Source organism: Acanthochromis polyacanthus, chromosome 5 (genome assembly GCF_021347895.1).
Source record: "Acanthochromis polyacanthus isolate Apoly-LR-REF ecotype Palm Island chromosome 5, KAUST_Apoly_ChrSc, whole genome shotgun sequence".
NCBI classification, from domain to species: Eukaryota; Metazoa; Chordata; class Actinopteri; family Pomacentridae; genus Acanthochromis; species Acanthochromis polyacanthus.
The window spans coordinates 3,986,139-4,009,745 of record NC_067117.1 but is presented as its reverse complement, the minus strand read 5'-3'; the positions used below and the strand labels follow the sequence as shown (position 1 = coordinate 4,009,745).

Here is a 23,607-nt window from a genome sequence, read left to right as displayed (position 1 = left end):
AAGCATGGTAAACAGCTATGATATCCTTTGTCAGCTGCTGGCCACTGGGTGAGTGTAGGAAGTTAAAACAGGAAAGATAATCATATGCTTAGTTCCTACTGAAGCACAGTTCACATCGTATGTTATAATAGAAATTCTAACTATACTAAATTGAGTATCTAAATCATGGAACACTAGCATTTTTTAGGCCTCAAAGCATAAGAAGAAAGAGGAAGTTGATGAGACAGCAAAAAAGGTCTTCACTTAGGGGCAATTAAATCTGGAAATACATGCAAAATAACTGCAAAGGCAGATTAATTTTCTTACATGCTTTAAAATTATTAAGCAAACTGGAGTTCAGATTTAAAAAAAACATGTTGGGTTACATTGAGAAACTGACTAGGGCACTTAAACATAAATTAGGCTTTTTGTCTTTTTATTTATTTATTTTTTTAGAAATAAGCATGCAACTCTTTTAACAGGATGTTGTATAATAAATGTTTCTATTTCTCTTAATGTCTTTCTTAATGCGTTTGTTTTGCAATGTAGATGTCGAATTTTGAATTTACATAATTATTTTTCCTTATAGACAGACAGATATACAGCCCTTTACTGCTCACCACACCAGGGGAACTTCACATCATTACAGCAATCTTATTTAGCAATAAACATAGTAATAATAATAAAATAATAATAACATCGTAATAATGTTAACAATATGTACAGTACTGACAAATAAAAATGAATAAGTACAGTACTGACACACTGTAAACAACACAATATAAAGGGGCCTGAAAAATAATTTTAAATAAGTGCGAATATGCAGCAGTGCAAGACATTCAGTGTTACAACAGCAGAAATCGTACAAAGAAAAAAGAGCAGCACACTATGCACACAGTACACACATATAAATAGGTACTTTATCCTTATAGAAAAAATATAAATATAAATGTTTACAGAAAAAAATTCTGTGAAATTGCATAGTGTCATTGTTTACATTTTCTTTTATTAAATAAATTATATCAATTCAATTCTACAACTGCACCTGTGGAGGGCAGCTTTACTCTTATTTGTGTTCAGGCTGCAGCAAATTTCACCAAAGACGAAGAAGAGGGAGCACGAAGAAGAACAGCTAAGAGGAAAGTCCGCCTGTCCGTGGCCTTAGGTGACTGAAAACGGGAATTAAATACACGTTGACGGTAAATAAAAACTTCCCCCGTTGTTCATATTATAAGAATATACGCATTGAGTTGTGTTCTTAAAAGCAGGTGTTTATAGAAGTGCAGAAATAAGTTCCGCGTAGCTAACGTCAAGTAGCTAGAAGCTAATGGTAGCCTCGCTGTGTGTTCACCGTAACCTCGCAACACGCCAAAAAATGGCGTTATGAAGGTGCTGCGGTGTGTTAACCTTAATTCAAGCTACTCATTTTAATAAACAGAACAAGTCGGTTGTTACCAGGTCAAACACTCAGTGTTGTAGCGTTATCCACGGCATTAGCAACGCAGCAGGCGAGTTGAATGGAGTGGAAGCCATATCGAAACAAGCACGCTATCTGGTTAGCAAGCCGTGCTAGCATTTCCCTTCAACGATTTGAGCATTTTCTGTTATTTAATATGTAGCTACACAAAATTTTATAAACAAAGAACCAGAACTGTTGCTCACATGAACAGTACCAGGTGCTGCACACAATCAATGCCGTGCAATTTACTAAACACTAAAACCGTAATCTAGTTGAATGTTAAATCTTCGTTTAAAAATCCCCCAGAAAAAACACTGTTACGGTTTTTGGCAATGTATGACCTAATATTGTGTTGTTTTATTTTTTTAAAAATCCCTTTTGTAATCTTTAGCTCCTACTCATGAGCTACTGTTGTATGACAGACACGATTTGCGCTTCATGGTTCATGGCTTTATTGTCACTGTTAGAAAAAAACAGTGAAAATCAGTTTAGCACTCTCCACATAGCCTTAAAAATAAATTATATAAGGCAATATTAACACACACTAAAAACATATACAACAGAAGTATATGAGCAAAATATACAAGCTTTCTACAGCTACTTTTATCAGAGTCGTAATGTGCAAATAGTCTTAACTTTATGTATGTGGTGATAGATGTGTCTTTGTGAAACCAAAGTTTTTTGCAAACAAGTAATTGTTACCAAAAAATGAATCGGGCAAGACATTCAGAATGAATCTAGGCAATGCTATAGTGTTGTTTCTGATTTTTATGCAGCATATTAACCTGGTATAATTATTAAAAGTGTTATGGTACTAAATGAAAGATATCTTTTGCAGTTATCCTTTGAGATATAATTTAAACAATATAACCCATATGAATTACATTGTGTAATTTTGTAGGGGTTGCAGTTACCTTTGTAAAAATAATTGATCCTTAAAGGTATATTCAGTTCAATTCAATTCAATACCTTTATTTAGTCTCAAAGGGGCATTAAGGTTTCCCTCATTTCCAGTGCCGTCAAGATTACAGACACAATAAAAACAAGTACCAAATAATCACTGGTAAATAAAATAAGATAAAAATAAATAATTAAAATGCATAAAATAAAATCAGGTAAAACAGTTGCAGTCGGAAACACAATAATTAGAAATCAAAGTTCTGAACTGTGAAAGAGAAGGAAGAACATGAATATTAACAGTATCATTTATATTGTAGGGCATAAGGCAGGTAAAATAAGCAGAGACACAAGGATTACTGCACCCACTGATGCCAGTCGGTTTTTGGGAGACATTTTTGTCGCAACGCTGAAATTACTCAAAGCAATGTGTGTTTATAACTAATATATAATAAGACATGCACCATACTGAGTAGTAGTAGTTCAATTGATTGGCTAACTTGATGGTTGTTGGCTCACTCATTTCGATCATTTTTGTCCACCATTGGTAGGAACAGTAATGTGTTGTCATATTTACAAATAATTGTATTGAAAGAAGTCTCCAGAAATAACGCCCCAAGATATATTATAAATTGTAGAAGTAAAGAAGGCGAGTACTTCAGGATGTAGTTTTTCTTGGACAGTACAAAGATAGTACAAGTTAGTTATTGAACTCTATGAAACATTTTAGTGATTTTTAAAAGATATTTATTAAAGTTTTATGTTAAAAAAATGTATATTTAATCATACATTAGGAATTGATGCACGGATGATAACTTTAAAGTTTTATGTTAAAAAAATAGCAGTGCAAGGAAATTTAATAACGAATATTAACTCAAAACAACTTTCTGAAGCCTCTGTTTAAGATAAACATGACACCATGTTCTGTATGTTTGCTCTGTAATCAGTGTGTGTATATATCAATATCAGCTTTTAAAGTAATTAATTTCCGAAAGCCATTGTTCATAAATTTTTTTCTCCCCTTGTTTCAGACGCTTGGGCTTTCTGTATTATGCGGACACTGAATCCAACGCATCCAGGTTCAAGTTAAGGTATGTCAGGGGCTGCTCCCTGAAAAGCTAACTTACCTCCAGCCTAACTGTGATGTACCTTTCCTATGCCAGTTTGTGAGTGCATGTATCTTTGAACTGAACACCTCTTGAGAATCTCATTTCTTGAAATCATTTGCTATCGTGGCATCTGTACCGTAAATTTCTCCCATGGACTTTTTAAGGACGTTGCGTTATTTGAACAACAGGATGCGTTTGAATTTTGGCGTTTTCGGTGTGACCATAATTCCATGATTTCATTTCAGTCGTTGCGATTTTCCTCAAGACCGACTTCCCATTCCGACAGAAGAGGACCGTTTTAAACATAAAAAATGCTGCGTTTCGAATTGTACTAAGCAAGTTGTTTGAAAGTTTTCTGAAAAGTTTAGTGAGAAACTATAGACCTAATTAGATATTTGTCTTTAGTGAAGTGAGCTTTTTGAATATTTGACTCTGCAGTTGTCACTATTTATTGCCAAGAGTCCATTTTAACGTCATTGTGTCACAGCTGTTTATCACCCTCAACACCGGACACTGGTCTCTGTTCAACTTTTTCACAACTACTGCAGGACAACCGTGGGATTTTGTTGTGTGTAAAAGTTTTCACCATGGCGTTAAGTGTCTAACATTTTAGAAAAGAGACTAACCGATAATTGAAGCAATGGTGCTTCCTTTTCACCATCAGAGCTACACCGTGGCATTACTTTTTTCAGGCATTTATCAAGATGTGTTCCCTCATCAATTGGACCCGTTTCTGTAGGACTGCCTCAGTTTCTTCACCAGTCACTTCTCTGCATCAAAATGTTTGCAAAAATAGTTATGAAATTATATAAATTGTTAAATCTTCTCTATACTTCAATAGATAATATGGAAAATTATTATTCTGGCATAATCTCTACCCGTGTCCCTGTCAAACCAGTTAAATTTGTTTTCGATGCAAGATAAAAGTCTGCGAAATGTTATCTGACAATTTGCCAGTTGAAACAGCTGGACCCATTGAACAAGTATTTCAGACAAACTTTCGTTTCCAGACCAGCTACTCCGCTGAAAAAGTCCACAACAATGGTTCACTTGCCTTACCAAAATAAAATGCTGTCTGTGTCAAGAAAAACGGCCTTTCCAATCCACAGTAAGTGAAGCGACATGGTTGAGAGAGGTTCTCGCATACCTGCACAAAGGAAGTGCAAACTGCAGAGCGTTGCATCAGAGAATCGCGGCGTAACGGTCGATTTGTGTTGTCACAATTCAAGGAAAACGCTCAAATGTAAAGCTCCAGTTTAACTGCATAATGACGTGCTGTGCAAGTGAGCACAAAAAAGGACATATTGACGAGTACGTATGCCAAAATGATGCGGAAGAATTTGACTGAAGCAGCACTTTTTATTTCAAATTTGAGTGTTTGCATTTGAAAGTGAATTTTCAACAGGATTTGAATCTGCTTTGTCTGAACTTTGATGTGATTTTGATCTGCAACTCTTTATCCTTCCAAGGTATTTGACCTCTTCGCGTAACTCACTGACGCGTTCCAGGATTGTGGAGAATTTTAAAGACATTTTTTAGCGAGCAAACGAAACCTGTTCCAAGCATTTAGTCGCACGAAGAAAGAAACCAGTACACTTTGGGATCTAGCCATGTCTCGTCGACGAAGCCGCACTCCATCGCCAGGACGGTTTTCACGCTCCTGCAGCAGCAATGATCCGAAAGATTTGGAGAGAAGGATTTTTGTTGGAAATTTGCCAACGTCCGACATGGAAAAGAAGGATTTGGAAGACCTGTTCAGCCCATATGGGAAGATAGTCGGTCAGTAAACACAATACAAGCGATAAGTTGCCAATTTTAATTCATGACAGGCTGGATCAATCAGGCTGTTTTGTCTTGAAATGCAAGAATATTCCTACTGATCACTTTTTAACAAGCAGAATTGGGTAGGTATCCAAAATGTTCTTCAAAATGGTCCTAAGTTTGTGCCATTGAAAATATTCCTCTTCTAGGCGTGTCCATGTTTCGTGGGTTTGGATTTGTACAGTTTGAACGCGTTGAGGAAGCCGAAGCTGCAAAGGCGGCCCAAAAGGGTCGAATATATAAAGGTTATAAAATAGGTAAGCTTTAACTGCGAACGTGTGATTGTATGGCTAAAAAAAGGTGCGTTTTTTTGTTTTTGTTTTTGGTGTGGAGCAAGCTACAAAACCAAACTAATGAAAGACTGCGTTCAAGTTTATGTGAAAAATTTGTGCATGCTGATTTTTCTGTTCTGGTTTTGAGTATATAAAAATGCTAACAAAAAGAGAGCAAATATGCAGTTTTAAAGATTTAACACCAATATTTTCCCATAAAATATTGCTTTAAAGCTATAGAGATGTCTTTCATTAAGAGTAGTTACAACCTGACAACATCCTCTCCTTTTAAAAACTATTTTAATAATGTGATATACTCAGTTAGGGCTGGGCGATATGACCAAAATTTTATATCCCGATATAGCTTATTTTTTATCCCGATACGATATACAGTGAACCCTCGCTATAACGCGGTTCACCTTTCACGGCTTCGCTGTTTCACGGATTTTTTGCAGTGCAGTTTTTGCTTTTTTTAAACGGTTCATTGTGTTCTGCATCCTGATTGGCTAAGGGACTGACCAACGTGAACAGTCTCCGCGCCTCGTCTCCTCTGCCTTACAGGCCAGCGCTGCCTGCTGTGGAGCGCTGGATCATTTCTCTCCTTGGTCTCCATGTAGTGAGACACCCTGAAAGACGGAGCCGACGGAGCAGCCTTTTTTTCTTTTCCCCCGCCGTCTCTGGCCACCGCAGCCGCGCTCCCCAGAAGAGCGCGGGCGCGAGCCTTCCCCACCCCCGACTGCTCCAATTGATTCAGCCGGCCCGCTCTCTGAGGCAAGAGTACCGCCGCGGCGTCCACCTGGATGCAGCGCTCCCCCAAGTGCAGTATTGTATAATAACTGTAAAAAATAAAGCTGACTACTTCACAGATTTTGCCTATCGCGGGTTCTTTTTGGAACGTAACCCCCGCGATAAACGAGGGTTCACTGTACATCACGATATAGCATATTTTTCAGGTGATAAAAACCTAAAAGTCGGTAGAAGTCGCTAAATGATGTCATTGCCTAATTTGCATATTTCCCAGTTTGCATGTAATTGTAATCAACGTTGTAGGAGAGAGGAATAATGTTGTGGAAGAGACCAAAAAGTGAGTATAAAACACCCAAAATATGTTTTTGTACTAGAGGCTAAATGCTGTGGTTTATTTTAGTATGACAGTGAAGAAAAATTTTCATTTACGTTCCGGTCCATAAGTCTGGATGGGATCTGTAGTGACTTTGCGCATGCATGATTCATCTGCCGTCTGGCCGCGGAGTGATGTGGGTCTCCCCTAATCAGACGCTGGGACTGCTGCAGGGTTACTGGACTGACAGCCTGTGCTTTGAGACGGGGAGGAGCTCACTGCAGCACCTGCTGCTTGTTGAAAACAGTAACTGCAGAATGATCCGAGTTTTCCTATCAGTCTCCAAAACGGCAGAAAAAGTCGCTAGATTTGTTGCTAGTCGCTTTTGACAAAAAAAGTTGCTAGGACGCTTTGGAAAGTCGCTAGATTTAGCGAGAAAGTCGCTAAGTTGGCAACACTGCCGCGTGCCTGGGCTTGCCGTAAGGCACGTCGGTGATGTAAAATACTGCCGTAAAGCGTGTTTTACGACACTGCGATATAAACGATAGGATCTTCACATAAAACGATAGACATTTTCTATCGTCCAGGCGATATCTATCGTCATATCGCCCAGCCCTACACTCAGTAAATAAAATGGCCCTAGTGGAGCCCTCTGCTAGACAGCCCCTAACCTGAAAGAGTGAAGATTGTATGATATCCTATACTTTTCTTTATATACCTGCAACTCATAAACAACAATGCAAATAAACAAGTGCATTATTAAATTCTGGCAAAGCCTGAATCTGTGAATTCTCTTGTTCTATTTGCAGCACAGTTCTGAAAATTTCCTCGACATGGATTTAAATGTGTCACTTAAGTGGGGCACTTGTAGATTGGAAGGTTTCCGAAAGCCAATTTTTAACTTTAAAAATCCAGGTTATTTGCTCAATCTCTGCGAATTTCTAGCACATTCTGACAAGGAGAAAATAATTTCTTCATTTCGTGTTCACCCTGACCTGAATTTGACAGATTTGGCATTTCAGTTTGCTGCGTTTTGATCGTTCGTCAATTTTGGATTTTCAAATTTGGATCCCGGTGCTCAGTTTCATTTGGATCGTGAAAGTGTTGACGCAGCCACTCCATTTTGCGTGAACATTAGCTGAACTACATGTCACTGTGATGTTCAACGTTTGGATTGATTTATTTTCAGATGTAAATATGGCAGTGGAGCGACGGCAAGCTAAACCTCAATCCCAGCAGAGCCCTCCACGAAGGTAAAGTAACGCGAAACGGATGTCAAGAACTACCATCGTCTCTGAGGTGTTTGTGAATGAATAAAAAAAGCGTGCTTAACTTTTTCCTCAACTGTATTTTCCACCAGTGGTGACATCTGCTTGATGGAATCTGCTGCACCATTAGAGGGGTTTGTGATGGTTTATGGAACGGTCAATATTTCACCCCAAGTTAATTTTTTTTTCTGATGTGTTGGAAATAAAGAAAAGAGACACATGGATGTAAATTAAGTGTCTTTGTCTCAAAGATTCTTCACTTGATGGCTTTTTCAACGGTGGCATTCTTCGCGTGATTTCTACTGGGTAAACTATTCTGACCAGGCTTCATATTTTAAGGCTGGTTTATGGCTCATTGTGGCCTTTAATGAGTTAGGCGTCGGACTGTCGGGACCAATTACGCTACAGCCAAACAAGTGCCCTGAAAACACAGATTCTGATGTAGCTCCGATGACACCTCTACAAATTTTTACTCAAAAGGAACAAATAAATATTCATATGTACTTCTCTTTGAGGCTTAATAAAACCAGCAATTTTTTTCCTTTTTTTTAAAAAGAATTTGAACCCTCGGATTCCATCCTTGTTTGCTAGCGCGGGGTCATTTTCTTCCCTGCCTTTGTTTGCAAAAGGTTATATTTCTTGACATGCTACCATCACCAATGTTCAGTTAGGGCAATAATGTAAAACCGCTGTCTCACACGCGTACACAACTAGGGGTCCAAACCCCATAGGGTACCTTTTTCAAAGCACAGCACATTACTTTGTGAGAACCTGATCGTTCAGCTTTGATGCTTTTCTGTACGGTGGCCCTTTAACCAGCACAGACACGGTGTTCACCCAGAGCCGATAATTCACCAAAAAACTCTCCACACATCGCTGAGAAGCTTCTTTCAGGCAAACGATGTGTATGGCGGTTATTTTTTAGCATGCTGCAGCTGCTTATTTGCAAATGTTAATGTTGTGATGTAGAGGTTCAAACTCTGAACAGTCATGGTGGCAGATTTAATTTACAGACTGATTTTGCATTCCTCTGCATGATATTTTGCATTACTTCGCAAAAAAGCCAGTCCGTAATAAAGAAAATAGATGTTTAAAGACGTTTCCTTTAAAACATTACTCTAATCATTCTTGTGAGGAAAAAAACTTGAGTCAACAAAAGAAGTTCATGGAAATCTTAAGGATAGAAACACACTTCCAATACAATGCCACGAAGTATCAGACTATAAAAGTGTATTTCTTCTAGAAATGTACTACTAGGCTTCTACTCTTTTAAATGCTGTTCATTTAAAGCATTTTTGTGCACATTTTTGGAGCATGGGAATGTGGCTTACACAAGATTGAAAAGACGATCATAAAGGGTATTTAGCTAAAGGCGCAAAACATACCAGCTTGATTTAAAAAAAAAAGAAAAAAAAACAACTTTTGTATTTGTGTACTTTAGGTGGGATTTATGGTCGGTGAACCACAGATGGTTGATTGATTGTACCTTTGCAAATCACTAAACGTTTACCAAACAAAGAAAAAGTTATTTATCGGAATCGGTGCCTGGATTGAATTTGTAATAGCTACCTTTGCGGACAAGAAGACGGCTTTTGGTTTCTCTGCTTCGGTTGTGCAAATACTTCTTTAAAAGTTAACAAATACAGATCAATTTTATTGAATTAAAACCAACTGTAAGCCTGTCCTCACCAGTTGGGGGCAGACGATCCTGTTCCCCTCTGGAGCATTTCATAGGCAGGCTCAACTCTGAACTACTATTGCACTAACTGTTAACATTTCTCTTAGGGCCTCGTATGGCAGTTACGGGGACAGCAAGGAGCCTCGACCTCGGTCCCGTTCACCCGTTTACGGACGCGAGCCTCGGGACAGCCGTGATGGAAGGGAGTCGGGCAGAGAATCAAGGCCAGGTGGCCACTCTCGAGACCCAGATTTCCGGTACCGTAGCTCAGAGACCAGAGACAAGGACATCAGAGGTGACCCTCGGGATTCTGCGTACAGGTAACTGACACACATGGTATTAGCTGGAAGTCTGGAGTAAAGTGGCTATGCTTTTATCTGAACCTGAAATGCTTCCATACAGCAGAGAGGACTATGACAGATACTACCGCAGTGGCAGCGGTGCAGACGACTATTACCGGAGGAAGGACGAGCCCTACAGGGATCCTTATGCAGATCCCTGGAATGGACGGCGTGACCCTGAAGGTCTGTGTTCTTTACAGTGTACATGATGCTACAGTTTAGTTTAGTCCTGGTTGTTCTGAGCTCTAAACCACCAGTTGTAAATTTGTGCTCATGAGTAGACTCAATTTTTTAAGTATAGCTGAGGTGAACTAGAAATGGTCAAAGGCTCAATGGTTTGTTTTCAGAAGATCGCGCTCGACCAGAAGAGCGCCGGCGCAATGAACTCTATCGACAGTACTATGAAGAACTCCAGCGGCGCTACGACGTGGACCGTCCTGTTGACTGCTCTGTGATCGTTGTCAACAAGGCACAAAAGTATGTCCACTCTCTGCTCCGGGATCACTTATTCTGGACCACAAACGTGTGTAAATATCCAGCCCATACTGTGAATGCTTTCATTTCATATCGCTCCTGTGTTTGTGTTTGTCTGCCTGCACTTGTGCTTCAAAAACTACTGTAGGGAGTATGCGGAGACGGTCGGGCGTAAAGTCCGTGATTTGGGAATGGTGGTGGATCTGATCTTCCTCAACACAGAAGTGTCTCTAACCCAGGCCTTGGAGGATGTAGGGCGAGCCCGGACTCCCTTTGCCATCATCATTACCCAGCAGCACCAGGTCCACCGCTCCTGCACTGTCAACATCCTCTTTGGAACGCCTCAAGGTAATTCAAAACAACATGTAGCTGTTACTGAGCTCTCCTCTGCTCACTTGGAAAGTAAACAGCAGAGGTGAATCTTCTCTTTCTGTTGTCCATGCTACATTTGTTGTGCGCTTATTGCTGCAGAACATCGAAACATGCCAATGCAGGACGCCATGATGCTGGTCGCCCACAACTATGACACTTACAAAGTTGAAAACCGTGAAAAGGAGCGGGAGGAAATTGCCAGAAAGGCGGCCAAGATGGCGGATGACGTGCTACTCAGAGAGCCTGACAGAGAGGCTCACCCCATATCGGTCCTCACTGCTATCACACTGCTGTCTGAAAACAGGTATCAGCTTTACTGCTCGGTGTACATTTCTGAGATGCATCAATTACAGGTTGTGCATTTTCATTTGGCCACCTTTAATTTGTTGCGTAGCTTTAAGTATCTCCACAATGATACAGTTGTGTTCTGTGTGGTTGTTGGGTAGATTTGTGACTCCAGAGGAACTGGACAGTCTCATCGCATATCTAAAGGATAAAAGAACTCGGCTGGTTCGAAGCACAGCAGATCCTCTAGCAGGTAACAAGTTCACATTTTTAAGGCCTTGCTCACACGCTCGTATGTATTCTCAAAGATTAACTGGTGTCTGTAGTAACTCTTTCTTTAAATACCGTACTTTCCGGACTATAAACTGCCACTTTTTCTTTACACGCTTCGAACCCTGCGGCTTATACAACGATGTAGCTGATGTGGGCAAAACTTCATACCGCCAATACGTTTAGCCTCGTCACATCAGACCAATGAAATTACCGAACAGATCACAGTGGAACAATGAAACTGTTTGAATTAAATCAAACACACTCGCAGTAAATTCTTCAGGTGCTTCATGCAGACACCCTCATCATGGAACACACATGAAGAAATGCATATGATACAGCTTCAGGGATGGGAATTTTCCGTGGATCCCTCCGCGGATGCTTACGCGGATTTCATTGCAAGTTTGAACACTTTGTCGCTGATACTCCCGCAAGATGGTAATGATGTTAACGATAGCTTGTTAGCGACGTTCACAAGCTGTAAACGGCCCAGCGATTGGAAGTCGCTGCGCGGCCGCACCCCCCATCAACAACTTTCCGCTGGAATCAGAACTTGCTGTTCCCATCTCTGCAGCTTTTAAGTTAAAGCGAGCTGCCTGTCGAAGAAGGAAACAGAGCTGCTGCAGCGGCGGCCACATTAGCTTGGCATCGATGGTTAGACTTTGGAGTCGGCAGTATGAACTGAATCAGTGCGTGTTACACTGTTCAGAGAAAAATCATTTAATTAAAAGTTTATAAAGTCTGTGTAAATATATCATGCTACAACGTGGATACCTGCAGCTTCTAGGCAAGTGCGGCCTACATATATACAAATTTTTTTCTTTTTAAATTTAGTGGATGCGTGTGTTCAATAGCCCGAAAATTACGGTGTTCTTCTACGGTAGAAAAATGTTTGGATTGTTGACTGTTGAATGCAGTGTTGTAATTGCAGTTGTCCCCCCACAGCTCCAGTCCACATCGGAGCTCCTGCACCAGTGCATCATGATGTCCCCCCCTCAGCTGCAGTCCCTCCTTCATCCCATTCTGCTCACCCAGCCCCCCAGTCCAGTCACCTCGCCCTGTCTGCTTCCGCTTCAAGTGTCTCGGCCAACCCCAGTCATCAGCAGGAGCTGCAGGCTAAAATCCTCAGTCTGTTCAACAGCGGTACTGGACCGCTAGCGGGCACCGGCAGCCTTCCTTCTGCCACCTCCCAGTCGCACTCCTACGGCTCTCTGGGCCCAGCTCCTTCCCAAAACCCGTCCCGCCCGACCATGCCTGTCCAACCCACAGCCGGAGCTCAGGCTTACGGCGCCCCGTCAGGCCGCATGCCGGTGGCAGCAGCTGGTCAGAGACCCCCTGCCTCTGCTTCAGGTATCAATTTTGACAACCCCAGTGTCCAGAAAGCTCTCGACACATTAATACAGAGCGGACCGACTCTCAACCATCTGGTGGGCGCGGGGGCCTCTCAGCAGCCAGCCCAGAGAGCAGCACCCAATGCGGGCCAAGCTCCACCCATGTCCATGTACCCCCGACATTACTGACAGGCTGCGGTGCGTTAATCACTCCTAATGTGAGGTCCAGCTCTCCCTCTGATAGAAGTAGACACCGCATCTTTTTCTGTGCAGTGCAGTTACCAGCATTGTATCGGTAGACCGTAGGGATATTTTGTAAAAACTTTTAAACATTTTTTCCTCAGTATTGTGTTGTTTAAATTTGATGACTCGTTCAGACTACTTAAGAGTCTGCATTTTCAATTATCTGCCAGTAGATATTTACAAATGATTAAAACAATGAAGTTTGGAAGTACAGTTTTGGTTCTTTTTCAGTGACAATGTGTTTGTCTTTTAATTTGTAACATTGTTTCTGTTGTCAAAAAGAGACACAATTAAAAACTCGAGACACGATTGCTGTAATAAAATGGTATTGGTTTATTGCATTTTGTGCTGACAAATCTATAAAATGGAACGGGTATCGCCAGAAGCCATAGAGATAAGCATTTGAAATGTAAGATAAAACTACTTTTTCCTCTTTTTAATGTACCATGAATCACAATAGAGAATAATACGTCTTTTTTTTATTTTAGAGTACTTAACTTACACTGACACAAAAAATAAACACCTCCACACTAACTGTATTTGATTTATTTACACGTAGCCCCCTCCCACCCTCGCCCATAACCACCCCCGCCCCCAGCAATTACAAGTGCACATGTAGACACATACACACTCCCACGAAACTGAAAGGAACACACTACGGCTTTACCAGAAGACTAGGTACAGTATCAAGGAAAATAACGAACGCTTCAGAATGAAAGAACGTCTCTCATTTGTGAAATCTGATACAGGTGTGTCTTTGTGTGTGTTTATGCCGTATAGTTCATCTACATCCATTACAGTTTTTCAAGCATCCATACAAAATGTTTCCCACAAGTCCAGTGAATTAAAAACAAGTCTGGAGGGAGGCACCGGTAATTAAATACTGAATTTTTCAAGGCCCAAGTATTGTAGGAAAATACAATTTGGAAAATATGTGCAAAATAGGACTTAAATGAGAAGATTAGCGTCATTCACGTCTGTCAGTTAATAATGAAACCGCAGCAGGCTGACTGGAAAAAGTCTGTTCAAAGGAAACTATCAGGCACCTCTAAAGCTCAATATTTAATATGCCATTTAAATTATGCAAAAATCTGAAACTGACATCAGTTTTCTGAGGGATTACGTGCCAGAATAATTTACTGGAGCCAAGAAATATTCTGTAAAATAGCCAGGAGTTCTAGTACGGATCACACAAATGACATAAACTAGGAGCTTCTGAGATGCTTGCAGCTTTAGTTAGTTACCTTTGAACAGTCAGGACACCTGTTCCCAGTTTGCTTGCTCTTCCCCAAGAAATTCCAAGATGTCACACTTGTCGCTTTAAGGTTTGAATGCCTTCATAGCAGACCAGGTTGGTTGTTGGATACATTTATATTTAACTACAGCTGGTGACTGAGAAGAGGTCAATCTACAGGTTTGAGCCTTCTCAAGCGTCTCTTCTACGACTTTGCCCGATGTTCCTTATATTGTTGAAACAACCTGTTGTGACAAATAATTGCTACAAATTCTTCAGAAGAAGGTAAACAGCATTCACTTGTTTGCGTCTAATTCACTGGAGCACACATTTTCACACTCATTTATGTAGTTAACTGAAATATACTTTGGTAATCACTTCATCTGCAGATAATATTTGACACGATGAGAGGACCTTGTCAACAGATCTACCATAAAAAATAGAATCTTGTACTAGAATAATATTCATAATATCGGATACAATGATTGGCCAGTCCTAAGGAAAGAGAAAAATATCATACGACTAGAAAGAAAAGTTTCTAACTGATCAAAACAAAATACTTTTATACCACAAACACCCAATATATTTTCAATATACCTTGTTCAGGGTAATTGCATGCATGCACTGAGTTACACAAACAGAACTGGAGTGGGGCTCTGGCCTGCACCGCGTGGATAGCCACTCGAGCTGTTTTTTTTTTCCTCATCTGACTCCCAGAGAGATCGACTGTGTGAAATGTAAATGCAGCTGTTGTGTTACAGGCACGTCTGTGTGAGGACATGCTGAGGGGTACGATGGGGTTCAGCTACAGACTGTGTGCCCTCTCTGCAATGCTCCGGAATTAGTTTTAGATTTCTCTGTTGGTGTCTTAACAGGACAGCCTCCTCAACCCGGTAACAGATGTGTTTCAGAGCCCTTAATATCCATTTAAGGATGGAGACTGAGTAATGATCACCGGCAGGTTTGTCTCATGCTACAGTTGTGCAGGCGAAGGATCTGATCTAAACCGTGGATCAGTTTGGGGGGGTAGAGGGACGTGCTGGTTTCTAAGTCGACTATCCGGTGCTGTGCAAGCAGAGCCCGTACCAGAATTGGAAGCGCGAGTTTTATATTCTTTGATCATTTTTCAGAATTATACTGCAGTCACATTTAAAATACAGAGCTGGGGTGGATTCTGTGGCTGGGATGGGGGAGAACCAGGGATTCTGGGGGCAGGTAGGGGGGACTGGGGGGGAATTCTGGGAAGGCTCACCTCACAGATTGAGTGACAAGCACTATAAATTGAAACAGATACTAATATTCTTTTTAAAGAAGTTTGGCAAGAGAAAGGAAATAATGTGATGCATGCTGAAAAGGTGTAAGAAAATGCTGAAGTGATGTTAACAGAGTCAGCAGGTAGGTCTCTGGAGCGAGATGAAGGTAATTCATTGTGTTTTCTAAGTCTGAGCTGTCAGACGGCCACAGCTGGCTGTAATACACTCTAGTGCCACCAGAGGTCACTGTGGGATAGAGTGTACAGAGCAGGTTGCTCTGCTCGGACCCTCCCCTCAGTGTAAAGTGCGTTGCTGCCTCAGCCACATTTGGGTCGAACACTTCAGATCTTTACGGTCCGTTAGACCCAGTGACAAACATTCTGATAAAGTAAGCGACTGCTGACGCTTTCAGTTATTTATAGAATCTAAAAAACAGAACCGTGACAAATGAAAAAAAAAGAATGTGAGAACAATATTGCACATAATCTTACAAAACTCTAAGACTTTTGCCCACAGTGATAGAACAGAGTACAACAGAAGACAACACTAGAAGGTTACAGTGCCTCTGACTTAAGTGATATATATACTGCATATTTACAAAGGTGAAATGACCATTCCTAAGGCCTGTCTATTCGCAAACTCAAAATCTCCTATTACGTTACATAAGACTACTTGAGCAAGATTGAAATATAACAAGTAACAATATAGTGAACTCATACTTTTTCTTATTTTTTGCAAAAGACTTGTTTTCAAGGTCGAACCCTGTCGCCGACTGCATGGCGACGCTCCTCAGTTCTCAAACTGTGTAACTCATTGAGAACATTGACCGCCACCTCCTGCACCTTGAACATGGAAGTCATCACTATAGAAACCACTAAAACAAATATTGCCACATAGTACCATGCAAACAGCAATTATAAAACACTGATAATTCAATAAATAAATTCATTTCCAATAAACATCTCCAAGAAACACCGGATAGCTTTTTCTTTTGAATAAATTTAAAAGGCTCAGTTGATGCAGGCGATGTTGTCTTGACGATCCTTAAAATAACCGTGTTCTTCAAAAACTGGTGCGAGTGTTAAACAACCCCCTTTTTTTTTTTTTGTCAGAGTTCACTGTGACAAGCGTAGTAAAGAAAATCCTCGTGACTTGGCACCCCAGAATCTTTGAAAACTAGGAGTGGCTGCTTGTTAAGTATCACAGGTGTCAAAGGTAGGTGTGTTAAAAATTTGCAAACAGTAACATTTATCAAATAAATAAACCAGAAATATTCATATTTAAACTTCTTTTTTTGGCAATTCCTGTCAGCTTAAGTACACTGCGTTAGTTAAAATTGGTTCACTTTACTTGTGGGATTAAAGATAGTAATATTTAAGAGCTTTTTTTCTTTAAAAAGAGAATAAAAGGGTGGAGGGTTTTCCCCTCAGTTGTAATATTGCATCAAGGTATTCAGTATAGTTTTCTAATAAAACAGAAAGCTAACCCTGTCCAGGCCAAATGTATTCAGGTACAGCCTTGTCTTGATAGATAACCACAACCACCACTGATATGTATGTCTATACCCTTTATCACTTCATCTTTAATGTTGCTTTAGTCATCTCTATTTACAGTACAAATAAATCTATAGATACTAGCAGCATTCACAACATATGGTCCGACATTCAAGCAACACTAAAAACATTTAATACTGTTTTTAAATAGTTCTAGAAACTAATTTTGTTTTGCTTCCCTATACTGTATATACTGTGTATATATACGTGTTTATTTATATTTATATTTCTACTACAAGTGCAAATGACCAAAAACAGTTTCTCCGAGAAAAGAAACAGGAAGAATCAACGTAAAGTGACAGCTGTCCTTGGTCAGAGTGAGATGATTCTGGATTTTATAAGACTTACGAAATCTACATATACAAAATATATGTGTAAAAAAATAAATAACATGATCACATGAGTCCGGATTTCAACTATTGCACATTCCTTCCAAGATGCACTTTTTCAAAAACCTAAACATGATTTGCTCACACGTCATTCAGTCGGGGGGGCATGTGTGGCTCAAATCTTCAATCTAGAGGATAGAAAATCTCACTGCAAAGTCTACTGCATAGAGTTCTTTTGTTTGGTAGCTACAGAAGCCGTTGTTCTCTCTGCTTATTTAGACTGGACCCTATAAACAAATAGCTGATAGATGTTCAGATAGATATGTCCACTTCAACGGCTGGGAGCTTTGGGGAGAGCTGAACATGGATTCTTTAATCATCTACAGGCCGACTTTCCAACTGCGGCGTCGTCGTCATGCCGACACCGCCGTAAACCTTTTTCTAAACGCACTTTGTTCTCTCTGATTAAATGAATAGAATTTTGTTTACTATCTCTCTTTGAAAAATACTTTGATATGGCACATTTAATGTATCGAAATTTGGCAAAAACAGTGATTACACCTTTGAGTGACAATCAGAATGTTATACGACTATTTCATCAACATGTGCAACGTCTGTCTATAAACATAAATACATATTTGTTCTCTAGATGAAAAAATAACATTTACTAGTTCTCATTTTTTTTCTAAAACATTTCAATGAACTTGATGAAATCATCAAAAATTTCACGTGTTGCACAGTGGTGGACAGTGCAGGTGCAGTGCTTTGTCGAGGTTACAATGACGGTTACCATAGTGACAGGAGCCTATGCCATCCAATAAATAAATCCGATAAATAAATAACTTTTTTTTTCTTAAAAACAGCGTTTTTGAGCTGTCCCTCTGAGCGAAGGAACGTTTTCTCTCCACTAGAAGCTTTTTAAGTATGTCACAAAAATACTACACTCATACTGAACAACGCGTCAGAGCTTGTACATTATTTACAGTGATCCACACGAGGGTCGAGGGGTGCTGGCGATGATAATCTCCTCTGGTGGGGGGCTTTTGAACCGTCTCCCCACTTCCGCTGTCACGCCAGCCTTCTGCTAGGAAACGCACTATTCACAGTTTAACCACGTGTCAATCTCTACAAACTAAGCTAGCCTCGTCTTTTTTTTTGGCACTAACAGTGGCCACGGGGATGAACAGCCACTTAGAAATGAGTTGAAAAGGAGGAGAGGTGGAGAGACAGTGATGGCAGTAACAGAACAAGTGGAGTGGAAACACACACCACCGTGAGGATGTTACGCTAAAGGGTGATGCGGGTCTGATCCTCGTGCCGTTTCAGTCTTCTTTGAATTTCAGAGTGAATTTCACAGTTCGTACTTAACAGCTATATTCTCCTCCTTCCTCCAGCTGGTGGTCCTGACTGTGGGTAGCAGTGTCTTTTGCCTTGAACGATAATTCACATCAGAGACAACAGGCTGGAAAGCTGTGGGAGGTGTCCGATCACCACGAGGGAGCTAAAAGACAATCCTACATTGAGCTCATTTCAGCTGGCTCTCGTTCTTTCCAAGCAGAAGCCGCGTCTATGCCACATTTGTGTTCGGATTCCCAAAAAAAAAGAGAAAAAAAAGCTGCAGGGATTAAAACAAAGACAGACACATACGTGCATGTGGTGCGCTCACACCTCAGCTAACAACCCACACCCACCTCCTCCTCCTCCTCCTCCTCCTGACTTCATGTGAGTTACTACAGTAGATTACTGACTAGCAAAGAACAAAAATAACCTCTTTAACAGCAAATCTAGATAGCATCTAATGCAGTCTAGAGCCTACAATAGTCATAGTAGCTTACGGGACTAGAGTGAAAGGTTTAGTAGCTGAACAGGTGATGCTGCTCATCGGTCTGCTGAGGATGGAGCTGAGGGAGAGGTGCTGAAGCTGAGCTGGGCTATTGGTGGGATGTGAGAGGACTACCTTACAGAAATATATGGAAAGAGTGTCACGGTAACGAAGCAGCATTGATGAGAAGGTGGGAGTACAGGTGATACAGGAACAGGGCTGAGGGAGGGCTGGTGATGGAGGGGGAGGGGGCTGCTTTTTCAGGAGTAGATGGTGATGACCTCACGGCCGCCTCCACGGACCAGGAGGACCCGGTTCAGGCCCTCGGTGAGAACCTCAAGGAACTCCATGTCTGGGAGAGAAAGGTTAAAGAAACTAGAGGAAGCAAAAAAAATCAAGAACATACGGTCACTCAGAAAGTAGTCGTCACATTTCTGACCCATCATACACTCAATAATCCATCATGAAAAAGTGAAAATATGCTAAAAATGTTTGCAAATGTATTAGAAACTTACAAAAGCACTGAGACCCTTAATTCATTACTTTGTAGAAGCTCCTTTGACAGGCATTACAGCTCTGAGTCAGGTAAGCCTGGGTAAAGCGCTGCAGGCTTTGTGCACCTGGATTTTACCACTTTATCCCATTCTTCCTCTCAGATCCTTTAAGGCTTCGTCAGATCGGATGAGAAGCATCTGAACTGCTATCTTCAGGTCCGTCCACAGACGTTTTAATGGGTTTAAACCTTCGCTTCGGCTGTCCTTAAGTAGCCCAGCCGCAGACTCGTCCTGAAGCTGCTCCAGCATTTTCTCGGCTGTTTGCTTCGGCTCACTATCATGTAAAATACGAACCACTGTCCCACTCTGATGTTGCCAGCGCTCTTTATTTCCCAGCGTTTGTTCTCCTTTTAGTTGTGACCAGCCTCCCTGCCCCTGCCGGTCCTTAGCATGATGATACCTCCACCATGCTTCACTGCAGCTCAAAGAAGTTACATTTTTTGTCTCATCTTTTCCTTCGTGCTCTCTGTGTCCTTTAAATGAGGTTTGCTTTTTGTTTGGTCAAACAGCCAACTCTGGGGAAAGTCCAAGTGGCGCCACAATTTTTCCATTTCAAAAAACATGGAGCCTTACCGTTCCCCGGGGAACACTCGAAGCTTCAGACATGATTCTTACCCTTGCCCTGACCCATACCTCATTACGGTTTTATCACAGAGGACTTCCTCAGACTTCATGGCTCAGTTTTTGTCCTGACATTCAGCGTGAAGTGTGGGATCTTAGAGCATCTACAGAGGTGTGAGCCTTTCTAACCTCCAGTCGAATCAGTTCAGTTTGCCACAAATGGATTCCAGTCAATCAAGTTTTAGACACATCATGATGATAATTAAAGCAAAGAGAATGTGTCGGGCTAAAATCTGGAGTGCCATGACAAAGGCTCTGCAAATAATGCAAATACCTTCTTCTTTATGAATACATTTTTTGAAAATGTTGATATAATTGCCCATTTGCACGTCCAGCACAGATGAAGCAACATTAGCATCAATTTGGAGACATTTTTAATTGATCTAATGGCGTGTCTTCACAAACAACATTTCAGAGCTGTTTTTCTGTTCACTGTCCAACAGAGCAGATATGCACCTTTTTTTTTTTAAGTCCTGCAAGTCGAGCTGAAGAGATTTGTTTAGACAGCATTCCACTTGCTTCTCTTCGCCTACAACCACAAATGTGAAGCCTATTTTTGTGCTTCGACGGTATTTTCAGTTCTTTACGTACAAACTATTGTGGCCATGTGGTATCCCCCCCGAGCACTTCCAAAATGCAGGTGATGTAGAACTCAGAGCTGCACCTGAACGCCTCCTGTGCAGAACCAGATGAAGCACTGGAGCTGCTACAGATTCTGGCAGCGATGCAGCTCATAGTCTGGATCCGCTGCTTTGTTAAAGATTTCTGTATCATTGAGAGATAGCAGCATGGCATCCCTGTAACCATGACAACAAGTGAACGCACATGATTGTGATCCTACTACAAATCAACTGCTGCTGACGTATCAGGACTTATCCGTCAGAAATGATAGGACTGATCAGCCTTGGTGGAGTACTGCGCTCTCTGTGTGGTTTTCCTGTATCTGTAGAGCTTCCCTAAAGGTTTCAGAGTTTTTCACACCGCAAACTCTATGTAACATTTATACTTATACATCTGTAGTTCTGCTTAATACCTTGGTGTCTTATTAAATGTCGATGGCTGAATAATTATTTAAAGCTGATGCTCTGCTGATGTAAAAATTTGGACAAACATCCATCTAATAGTCTTATATATAATCCTACACATAGAATATTAGTGACATTAATCTTTCCTATTCATTTGTCACCAGGTGACAGTATTTCAAAGCTTCCCTGAGTCCTGAGGATAATCTTCGGACAACAACTAATACAAATTAATTCAGCTGCGGTTTAGACCTCCGGTTTGTTTGCATTGATTTTTGTAGTCAGCTGAACTGTAGGTACGGTGTATTACTATGGCGCTGAAATGACTGGCTGGTTACTTGTGTTTTCAAAGGAAACAAGCACTTTTACGAACACATTCGAGACTCCGCTCAGTAAACACACGTCTGTCCCGGCCAAGGATACAGTTCTCATCGCCTGTCCGGTTCTTAGGCGGCCCCGGCATGTTGAGCAGCACTAGCTTGGCCTCTGAGGACTTTTTAATGATGACTTCATTCAGCCGGAGTGCTGTGTGCATACGTCGCACATTGAACTGGTTCCTGAGTGAAGACAAAGCCACAGAAAATTACAAATCCAAGTGATCCACGCTGATGAGATGCTTTAAAACGTGTCACTATACACTGAGGCGACAGACACTCATTCAGTCCGTTCACATCTTCTGCTGATCAAGTCAGCAAATGAGGATAAGTGCAAAACGTGTGAATGAGTATTATAGGGGCTTCAGTACTTACAGGTTCTCCCACTCACTGCAGCATGACAAGAAGAGAAACACATCAGTATCAGCACTAAGCTGTTAACGTTTTCAGCAAATCTAATTTCTTCTTCTGCAAACAAGCCTGAAATCCAGCAGACAACGTGGTGCAATATTATTATGAAGAAAAACAGCATGGAGACTAGAGGCTCTTTTTGTCAGGAACAAGGCAGTAATTCTCCTTTGCAGCGGCTAAAGGTTCATGGAGCGTCGCAGAGCACTCACGGCTTCATATTGAAGATGTCTTTGATGCCCTCTGGTGTGGCTGCTCCGGGCGGCTTGGCGGGCTCGCCGTCACACTTCTCAGTCCAGGTCATCTGGACCTGCTCCCCGGGGCTCTGAGCCGCCTCTCCGGGGGTCAGCGGGGTGGCTGGGGTCGCGGGGCTGGCTGGGGTGGTGTTGTCATGGATGAGCTGGACCTGGGCAGGGGGGGACACAGGGGAAGAGGCCGACTTTGACTATGGGACGAGAGGAAACGAGGGCGGATGTGGATTTACATGTACATTACACGGACGGTTGAAAGAGTCACAGTTGAGGTGGAGATGTAGGAATGCAGGTAAAGTCACACAGAGCCACAGTGTGTGAGAGAGGGAGAGGAAGGACAAGTGTGATTAAAGGAGCCTTGTTCTGATTCCTGTGCATCACCTGGTTTGTTAGTTAGAACGAAAGATGACATCAGTTCAACAGAAAAGTGGCATTAGATACCCGAATAGTTGAGCAAACATTTTGAGAAATGTCCTAATTTTCTTTCTCGCTCAGATTTTATTTAGCATGCTACTTAGCTTAGCATGGCTAACTAGCCTAGCTTTGTCCAAAGGCACACAGTTTAATCTCCAAACAGATGTTAAGCCTTGCTATGTGATAGCCTAATGCATAAACCGTCATAACCAGCATTACTCGTCATTTTCACACATGGCTTTAATTTGTGTAGGACAGTACCAGAGGGAGCAATACTGCTGTACTACCTCAGAATCATTACCAGTACTTGCTTTCTATTGTAGACTTATTTTAATGTACCTATCGCGTATGAGCAATATCTGGCATATGAATTTACTTCAGGATTGATAAAGTTCTGTCTTATCTTTTAGCAATGCTATTCAATGTTAGTTGTTCATGTTTAACCCTCGTGTCATCCTGCTTTAAAGTGGGTCAAAATTGACCCACTTTAAAGTTTGAAAATGTGAAAAAAAATACATATTTTCATAGTGAAACTTCTGATGTCCACATTTTCAACATTTTTGGGAAATATCTGAAATATTTTTGGTGGGAAAAAAAACAAATGTTAAAAATTCGCTGGCTTTTGATTGATACATTTGTGAATGTTCTTGAAGAAAATATTAAAAGTTTTACTGACATATATGTAACCACTTTAGATATTTATAGGATTTTTTTGGGAAGATTTTCTGCTCATTTTTGAAAATATTTACATGAATTTTCTTGCCAAATTTGAGGGATTTTTTTTTTAAAATAAAACTTTTAAGGAATTCTTGGAATTTCCTCCCTGAAGGTTTTGCAAATTTTCAAAAATTTGGGTAATTTTTTTGCTGAATTTTAGTATTTATTTCAGACAAGGAAACAATATTTTTTGGTG

At 41.0% G+C, this 23,607-nt stretch overlaps 2 protein-coding genes across 9 annotated transcripts in view; one reads left to right on the top strand and one right to left on the bottom strand.

Annotated features, from left to right (window-relative positions):
* Positions 1 to 1,039: 1,039 nt before the first annotated feature.
* ncoa5 (nuclear receptor coactivator 5) lies at positions 1,040 to 13,168 on the top strand. 6 transcript variants are annotated; one of them, XM_022204384.2, is made up of 12 exons: positions 1,040 to 1,178; positions 3,367 to 3,426; positions 4,914 to 5,223; positions 5,415 to 5,522; positions 7,787 to 7,850; positions 9,651 to 9,863; positions 9,949 to 10,067; positions 10,232 to 10,361; positions 10,504 to 10,706; positions 10,830 to 11,034; positions 11,177 to 11,268; positions 12,231 to 13,168. In XM_022204384.2, exons 3-12 carry the CDS (start codon positions 5,055 to 5,057, stop codon positions 12,803 to 12,805), a joined length of 1,878 nt encoding a protein of 625 aa, XP_022060076.1. In that variant the 5' UTR covers positions 1,040 to 1,178; positions 3,367 to 3,426; positions 4,914 to 5,054; the 3' UTR covers positions 12,806 to 13,168. The 6 variants fall into 6 exon arrangements, with proteins under 6 accessions (XP_022060076.1, XP_022060074.1, XP_022060075.1 ...); XM_022204382.2 differs by having other exon boundaries at positions 9,946 to 10,067; positions 10,235 to 10,361; XM_022204383.2 differs by having other exon boundaries at positions 9,946 to 10,067; positions 10,507 to 10,706.
* Positions 13,169 to 13,172: 4 nt separating this feature from the next.
* Positions 13,173 to 23,607, bottom strand: part of LOC110958080 (solute carrier family 12 member 5-like) — a 191,205-nt gene continuing 180,770 nt past the window's right edge. For 2 of the 3 annotated variants that reach the window (XM_051947897.1, XM_051947899.1), the window contains exons 23-26: positions 22,242 to 22,474; positions 21,997 to 22,011; positions 21,671 to 21,804; positions 13,173 to 19,402 (exon numbers count right to left, since the gene is read on the bottom strand). In XM_051947897.1, the coding sequence (XP_051803857.1) occupies positions 19,311 to 19,402; positions 21,671 to 21,804; positions 21,997 to 22,011; positions 22,242 to 22,474 (474 nt within the window). In that variant the 3' untranslated portion in view covers positions 13,173 to 19,310. The remainder of the gene's footprint in view (positions 19,403 to 21,670; positions 21,805 to 21,996; positions 22,012 to 22,241; positions 22,475 to 23,607) is intronic. The other variant, XM_051947898.1, reaches the window with a different exon arrangement.